We start from the raw sequence: 9088 nt of genomic DNA on the forward strand, positions 1-9088 counted from the left end.
TTTGAATTCATCATATTTGATATTTTTAATTTCTTTTAAATAAAACACATTAAATAACACATTTTCTTTGTAAAGAAGTTTTTGATGAGACATGGTTTTTAATTATCATGTTTTGCAAATATGCTATGACTTGGCTATGTTTTGATATTAATTTAACATTTTAACAGGTAAAGAATAATTTAAAATGAAAATTGTGTATAAATTTACCTAATGAATATTTTATTTCATAATTATTACTACTAATAATAAANAATGAATATTTTATTTCATAATTATTACTACTAATAATAAATATTACTTAAAAAAAAAATTAGTGGAAAAATTAAACTTATCATGTATAGAAAGCTGAAGGTCCTTGGACAGCTCAAAAATGTAGGAAATTACACTTTTTGTTATATATAAAATATTTTTCATGGTGTGGAGAATAATAAATTTAGCCTTTTGAAAATTTTATTCTAGTTACAATTTAGTTTAAATTTCCTTATGAATTATTGAAAAATTAAATAATTAAAACCATGACTAGACTTTTATATTAAATACTATACAGATTATAAAAAAATGTGGAACGGCAGTAAAGTCAATTTCTAATAAATATATGGGAGTAAGAGTAAAACTGGTGCAAGTCAATATTAAAGATTTTTCAGTAGTCTATTGAAATATTAGTTAATATGGTATTTAGTATATAAATATCAAACTCTTGTTATCCAAAAATTTAATTTCATAATGTTGATCATATGAGAGAGCTGGATCGAAATATACCTAATATCAATAGTACTCTTCACATATTAAAATGAAAAGTATTTTCTCAAATTATTATCAGTTTCACATGATATCGAACAACTTTAATGTTGGGTTTTACGTGAGTTCAGACTACTTATTTTCAAGTATGGCCAATATAAATGGAACGACTAGAATTTATATTTAAATATTAACATAAACAGAATAGAATTTAATTTTCAGAAAAGAAAGTTTAATTAATTAAAAATCAATTAAAAGGAAAATATCGATGATTTCAAACAAAGTTAAAAATTATTTAAATGTAATTAAAATTGACAGGATAAATACTTACGTGCTTCGACAGGATTACAAGACGTAGAAATGAATAAACAAATGTGTTTTTTAATTACAACATTCAATAAATATGGCGGAGTAGAAATTAAACAGTGTTACAAATGTACAATAATATAATGTAGCCTCCAAAAAAAGATGACATCATGTTACGCCAATTTTTGAGTCTCTTTTACGAAAATTTATTTTTAAAACGTTGAATTTAATAACAGAACTTTTTTTTAGGTTCAATATAAATATTTTAAATTACCATCATTAAATTGTAAATTTTATGAAGTTTTAAGAAATGGTATTGTTTAGATTGATATGTGATTAGAAACATGTATAATTACTATTATTAGTATATTTATGAGAAAGGTTCACGATTTCGTTAAAGTTACTGTTTTTTTTTGCAGTTATATCATCATAAATAATTTTAATAGAAAGCTTAGCAGTCAATTCTAGTAACTTCTAGCGTGTAAAAATATGGTGTGATTGAAATTTTCAGATCTTAATTAATTTTTTTAATTATTAGAAAATTATAAAAAAAAGGTTAAAATGAATTTCAACAACATATAATAGGACAAAATAAAAAAAAATTCTTCAATATTAATACAATCTTATTATGTTCATTAAAAAAATATATAGATACACAATAATGCACCGAAGTCCTGGGAAGGTTAATGATACATTAACAGAAAAGCCCTTTTATAGTTTTAAACGACAAACGATCTTTTTTACAATCTTTTTTTTGTACAATTTTGTGTTTTTAGCTTCTATGTGAATTTGAGAAATTTTCGTTTTACTATGATGTGCGTTTTTTTCAGATCTCACTGGACTATTAGCGCAAAAAATTTGAAAAAATCATCTCAATTTTAAAAATTAAAAAAAAAATCTCAATATATATTATTTTTCTATGGAAAACATCGCTACCATAAAAAATGATGAGCAAAAAAAATAAACCATAAAATCTCTATCACTATTCATAACTAGGCTAGTAAAATTCGAGATGGTTTTTTTAAGATAGTGGACTCACGGGTATAAGCCCTTAATCCGGTTTGAATGAAATCCACTCATGTAAAAATAAATCGTTCGTTAAAGTAAAGTAAATTTATTAGTACATTTGATTTTTAAATTTTCCTGTCGAGTCTGCGCTCATACATTCGCATATGCTAAATAAAACACTTGACACGGTACCACATATTAGCATTACGCTTATTATATTTATATCTTGTTTCTCTCATCAGTCGCTTTATTACAACGCGATTCAGGCCCGATTACAATATCCCCGCTTTTTAACCAAGTTGCAAAGTCCATCTGCTGAACCACGAACGACCACCGAGCGGCGGCGGCGAACGCTCTCTCCAATTTTTGACGCCTTACAAGTTACATCAATTTTTTACATTGTTTAATACAAATATACATTTTATAATACAAAAATATACATTTTTAATACATTTATTATAAACCAGTAAGTACTTAATCATTTAAAAATTTATTAGTAATGCAGAAGACTTAATGAATTAAATAATAATTAGTGGACCTAATAAAAAAGCTAAATATAATCCTATAAACAATAAAGAATGCTATTTTTGTGTTAAAATTGTCGATTTTGTATTTTATTTTATTTTAAAATACCTAACAAAAGTTTTTCTTATGGTTTGATATGATAATAGGTTTCAACTACAAAATTAAATAATTTTACTTTGTAGTTTATTAATCTTTTAACTTTATTTGTGAGTTACTACTAGTCTATAATATTACAAATTTTTTGGTAACATGTTGCTATATAAATCATTTTTAAAAAAATTATTTTTAGTTTCACGTGAATTTAGCAATGGATTTTTACAATTATAACAAATTTTATAATACGCTCAATTGAGTTCATCTTTTTAACAACTTTCTTTTATTGATTTTTTTAGTTTAAGTAAATTATTAAGATTAATTCAGTTATGCATATTTCAACAGTGGATTCTTTTTAAGCACCAAAAGTTACTAGAAAATGATTACTATTATTTCTATTTAAGTGATCTATTACGATAAATATGCAAAAAAATATTGAGCTTTTCTGATAAATTTACTATAAATAGTAATTATAAAAATTTCTGAGTACATATAAATCTTAACAATATTATTTTAATTCTCATAAACTTTTCTATTAAATAAATTTCAAAATTTAAGTTGAGCTAAAAGTTATGGTAACTTTTAAAGACCAACAAAATAGGTTAAAAATGATATTATGTCTTAATTATTTTTAATATATTAAATATCAAAAACATATTAATTATTTAAAATCAATTTTTTTTGGTTTTTTATCGTAATAAATCATTTAAAAAGAAATATTAATCATTTCTATGTAATCTTGGTGTTTAAATAGATGATACAATTGAAACATTCAGAACTATTTTCCTGTAAGTTATATCCTAAAGTTGTAACCAATTAGTAATAATATCAAAAATTATTGGCGTTAGAAAAATTTAATTGCTAATTTGAAATTACCACGAAACATTAAATAATAAAATTATATTTTTCACTCTGATGAAAATTTTTTGCAAGCCATTTATTTATAAGTAACAACAAGTTATTATCTAAAAAGTTTTGTGTCAAACCCTTCAATTTTTATACACGTTTACATAAAAGTTATAACTACTTTATAATTTTTTATTAATTCTCCGAAAAAATTACAATACTAAATTATTAAACATCAATCCCATATTATAATTTAATTGCTATGATAAATATGTATTCATGTTTTAAATCAAAAAACTACTAATCAGGAATAATAAAGGAAATACAAAATCGCATTGTTTTTGGTTTAATCCACCAACTTCCTAAAATTAAACACTATCTAAAGATTTGCATCGATGCGTTTTTTAAGATAATGATTTTAATCACTGTCAGATGTCATTATACTTAATCCCACTATGTTATGTCACCACTGTGTCGCGATCCCCCTGTGCTGGGTTTTTTTAAATTTTAATTCATCTATAGAATTTTAATACATGATTAGACACCTTTTTATTATTTATGGATATAATCCACTGATTAATTAAATTTTGCTAACTAATAAATTTTATGTTAAACGATAATGTTTTAGCTATTCTATTAGTAATATATCGCAATAATTTTTTTATCGATTTAAAAATAACATCATTATACTCTTTTTTTTCTGGGGAAATAAAAGTCATTTATCTTAGTTAATAATCGCAGATCTAAAATTACGCAGCGTACTTTAATCAAACGATTTCAAGATAAGCTGTGGAACGGCTAAAAATTATTACTTTTATTACCTGAACTACAACCAGTTGGTGGACATGCAATTCATGTAGTTGTTATCTTCAGTGATTGTATAGCAGTGTTAAACATTAGCAGTATTTTAAACAGAATATCGTATTGATTTTACAGTATAGATATTAGAATGCCCGTTGTATATGTATAAAAAAAAAATTTTGTTCGAAACTTGAGGAGTGCAGCAAGGAAATTTGTTCTTATACGTCTAAAGATAATTTATTTAAAAAATTAAAATTTATACAACTATGTTAACAAGGCGCGCAAAAAGCTCAAAGTTTAATAAAAATTTATTAAAATTGTAGTTTTTTGTATTTTTAGGCTCCAGTTTTCATTTTTCTGAAATTATTGTAATAACTTAATATTATAGAATCTATAATATTTGGTTACAATATCTATAATATAGATATTGTAACCAAATATTGTAGATATTATATTGATTTTCTTAGGAAAGATATCTTTACAATTTTTCATCAAGTCAATTCTTTGTTGTTAAGATACAGAAAACTCTGCAAAACTCGTTTTTTAACTTCTCACGCCCTTGCAATTAACAATTTTTGTTTTGGAGGGNTGCAAAACACGTTTTTTAATTTCTCACGCCCTTGCAATTAACAACTTTTGTTTTGGAGGGCAGTGTTATTTTAAACATTTAAATGTATATATTTGTAAATATTATTTTAGGTTATTTAAATGGAAAAAATATTAAATTTAGAAAATATGGACATCAGCCTCGAGGCAACCTGCTCAAAAAATTTGGAACAAATTGATTTAGAAAAAAATAAAAATAATGAAAAAAATATAAATAATGAAAAAATTATTCAAGAAAAAAACAATCAAGAAAAAATTGAGACAAAATTAATTAAAAAAAAAAATAATAAAATATACAATCCATACAATAAAAGTAATACACCTAAAATAATAGGAAATGGAGTAAGTCTATTTAATTACTATATGTATGTATTAGACTGACCAAAAAAAGAAGTAGATAAAATTAAATGTTTTATGTATATATTTGTTGTAAAAAGTGTTAACTTTTAGAATTTACAAAAATAATTAAAAAAATATATTCTTTGAAAAATTAACGATTTTATACCAAAATCCTATTTTCCCATGTTATCAAACTGTGGAAATTGAAATGCGCCTCTCAATGACTTTTTAAGGTTGATCAAAAAACCTCAAATTTGGACGGCTACCTTTTTTTGATGTGCTATTGATTTTTGGAAAATCAAAAAAAAATTTTTTTTTTTGGTTAGTTTATTATGTATGGGTTGGAAAAATAATTTTTGAAAGCTTGTTTAGTTTCAAACTCTCAAAAATTAATGTAAAAATATTATTACTTTTAATTTCTAAATTGTATGGGGAGTGAAATTTAAATTAAAAGAAATAAGAAATAGTCTCACTAATCGTTATATCTGTTAACAGAATATAATACATATATACACACACACGAAATCGGCTAATTTTGGAATAGTTAACCCCCCAAAATGTAAGTCTAACCAAATATATCATTAAGTTTTATTATTAATATATGTCTCTTATGACAGTAAAATGCTACCGGTGTGGATTGATGGGCCATATTGCTCGCGATTGTAAAAAACCAAAACGTAAGTACCATAAATCTAAGTTACTATTTGAATTTACAGTCTTTGATGGTACTCAAAAAGAAATATTCCAAATAGTACATTTTAAATAATTATTTAAATAAAATCATTTATGTAATTAGTAATCAATTTTGGAATATATATTTGATATATATGTGATCTTTCGACGAATCAAATGAAGTTTAAAAACTTGAGAGACACAAATAAATTGTAATAAAAAGAACAGCGAGAGTAGGATAGGAAGAAAGTGGAAGTGGTTTAGGTTATATAATTTGTGTTGGATATTTTCGTGATTTTTTTTTGTCAGATCTCAAGACTATTTTAAAAAAAATCCCATTTTATTAAAATGCGGATACTTTAATCTTTTACCAGCACAGTAAAAATCAAGATAGGACCTCAAAATGTTTTATTTATCTCAAAGACAAAATAAAAATTCAAGAGCAAAGTATTTTAAAAATTAACTTAATTAACTTAAAACACCCAAGTGAANTATTTTAAAAATTAACTTAATTAACTTAAAACACCCAAGTGAAACTAATATTGTACCATTTTTTTCAAAAAATACAATAATTGTTGGAATATATAAAATAAAAGTTATAATTTATAATAGAATTATATTTAAGTGTTTTAACTAAAATAGTAATTTTATTTTGTTGTAGGATGATACACATGTTTAAGAGAGGGACATTGGGTGGCACATGTCAATATTAAATTTAATTACATTTTAACATATTTTTTATTTTATAATAACATTATTTTATATTTTGTTTTTTGAATTTTATTAATTTTCATTTATTTAATCTTATTGTTTAACATAATCAACACTTTTATTGATACATCATATTCATTTGGTTAAAATGACATTATTCTTTTCAATAAATATAATTAAATAAATAACTTAGAATTATCTTTAACAAATACATAATGTTTAATTATATTATATTACACACGTTTCAGTTATAAATAAATTATTTGTCATTTAAAAATCACTCTTTACCGAGAAAAAATTAATTTATTAATAGTCATTATTTTTTACTCTATTATTATTATTAAATACAAAGTGTCAATCCTATTGTCAAGTGTAAACAACTATATTAACGTTGTATAAAATGTCAAAATGATTTGTCTACATTTCCTATGTAATAATTTTATATTTTATTCTGTCTTATCAATAACATTGTAAGAATGAGTATACATAATATAAGAATTGCAAAAAATAAAAAATAATTCTACTTTCAATTTTCTATTAGGGTCATTTTCCCACGTTGTTGGTCATTAAATCTTATACCATTGAAGAGTCCACAAAATTTGCTATTAAAAAAACTTAATTTCTAGGTGTACAAGTGATGGGAATGGACCCCCTCATGAAGTTTTATACACAGGTATATTGATATATCGTAAATCGTTCTATATGCTCACAATAAATTAATTTTTTAAGTCACTTGCCCACGTTGTTGGTCACTAAATCGTATACCATTTAAAAGATGAAATTTTTTAAAAATTCATTGTGTTTATAAACGTTGAAGTCTGACAAAATGCAATATAAAGCCTAGAGTAATTCTATCAATTACTTTTAATTCAAAATTATTAAATAGAAAACCCCTTGATAATAGCGTGTGCTGCAACCTAATGTTCATAATATACCAATATGGTTACTAGATTCTTATCAATGGTTACTTATCAGTGAATTTCGGGTGCTAAATTCACGGACATAAAAAATGAAAAATAAAAAAAATTCAAAAATTTATTAAATAATCATTAAAACTACACTTTTTATAAATAATGTAACAATTTATACTTACTGTAAGTAATTACACAACAAATTGATATTTAACTATTTATATGCAGTTAAACATTGTAAAATTTTACTATGCAGTTAAAGTTTTTCTCAAGTTAGATTTATCAACGAGTTAAATCTTGGTTTATAAACTACTACAGTGTAGCAGATAATACAATAAAGATGTATTACAACATAGTTGAAGTTTATAATAATAATAAAAAAATTATAAATGAAATTTGAAACCGAAATTAACTAAAAAAAGTTCATTAAAATACTTGACTTAATAGGGACAGTGTCCCTTAATATAGAATATATACAACGCAATGTATTTACATATGGCGTCACGTTAAATTTGTTGTTGGTTGCATATTTTGCCTCTAAGCATATCATTCGCACTAATTTGATCGAGCATACTTCTTATTCATTTTACTATGGCTACATCTACACTGTGCTTAGTTTTTTGTATTCATTGATACTATCAAATAAAAATGCGCAGTTATACAGTTTGGACTTATATAGAGGAGAACAAAGCATGTTGACGTTTGGAACATGATTTAAAAAATGTATTAATGTTAGTGAAATGTTTATGAAAATATTTTTAAATTTATTAACAAAATAATGAAAAATGATTTTAAAATATCATATGAATATATGTATATTTTAAAACGCACATATACCATTTTTGGAAGAATGGTATAATCCATTTTTATTTTACAATATATGGTTTTAATTTAAGTCTAAATATATAAACAAACATATTTTTTTTATTGCAATAACTAAAGAAAAACATCACGATTAATAAAAAGTAATTTAAATTTGAAGTCTTATTCAAATTAGAGAAATACAAGGGAAGATATTTGAATAAAATTGAAATGAGTAGAATTGATTTTGTACTTATTGAATAATCGATTTATTATAAACTACTGTATTAATCGCAAAATATAGTATCAAAAAAAATATATATTTTTGCTTCGATGCGAAGCAGAGAAGGTATTAGTTTTACTAAGATGTGTTTATTTTTTTATTTATTTTTTTTTGTGTCTGTTACTACTTTATCTCAGCTCTCCCCGAACCGATTTCTTTCAATTATACATCAAAAGATTACAAATCGTATCTAGTCGAAGACATTACCCTCAAAAATTGAAAAAAAAGTCACCTCCAAAAAAATTACAAATTTAAAAATCACTAATTTTCGAAATTTTTTCAATTTTTAGCTTCGATGTGAAGCGGAGAAGATATTAATTTTACTATNACTGGTTTGAAACATGTGTTGATAAATAGTTATTTTCATAACCTAAAAGGGAAACATTCCTTAGATCATTTTTTTGCTTTATTCATATATATTTGATATTTAGTACATGTGTTAATAATT

At 23.5% G+C, this 9088-nt stretch overlaps 1 protein-coding gene across 3 annotated transcripts; it reads left to right on the forward strand.

Annotated features, from left to right (window-relative positions):
- Positions 1-2230: 2230 nt before the first annotated feature.
- Positions 2231-6926, forward strand: LOC126898660 (uncharacterized protein PF3D7_1120600-like). Of its 3 annotated transcripts, none has more exons than XM_050672923.1 (5): positions 2231-2518; positions 5017-5265; positions 5758-5821; positions 5880-5939; positions 6596-6924. In XM_050672923.1, exons 2-5 carry the CDS (start codon positions 5026-5028, stop codon positions 6598-6600), a joined length of 369 nt encoding a protein of 122 aa, XP_050528880.1. In that variant the 5' UTR covers positions 2231-2518; positions 5017-5025; the 3' UTR covers positions 6601-6924. The 3 variants fall into 3 exon arrangements, with proteins under 3 accessions (XP_050528880.1, XP_050528882.1, XP_050528881.1); XM_050672925.1 differs by lacking the exon at positions 2231-2518 and adding an exon at positions 3784-4612 and having other exon boundaries at positions 6596-6926; XM_050672924.1 differs by lacking the exon at positions 2231-2518 and having other exon boundaries at positions 4913-5265; positions 6596-6925.
- Positions 6927-9088: the final 2162 nt, after the last annotated feature.

The sequence above is a fragment of the Daktulosphaira vitifoliae genome, unplaced genomic scaffold, assembly GCF_025091365.1.
Source record: "Daktulosphaira vitifoliae isolate Bord-2020 unplaced genomic scaffold, ASM2509136v1 Scaffold_2, whole genome shotgun sequence".
NCBI classification, from domain to species: Eukaryota; Metazoa; Arthropoda; class Insecta; order Hemiptera; family Phylloxeridae; genus Daktulosphaira; species Daktulosphaira vitifoliae.

Coding starts and splice junctions, on each gene's coding strand:
- LOC126898660 (XM_050672923.1), top strand. CDS start 5,026: ATGGAAAAAATATTAAATTTAGAAAATATGGACATCAGCCTCGAGGCA. Junction 5,266..5,757: donor CTAAAATAATAGGAAATGGA/GTAAGTCTATTT, acceptor ATCTGTTAACAG/AATATAATACATATATACAC. Junction 5,822..5,879: donor AATAGTTAACCCCCCAAAAT/GTAAGTCTAACC, acceptor CTCTTATGACAG/TAAAATGCTACCGGTGTGGA.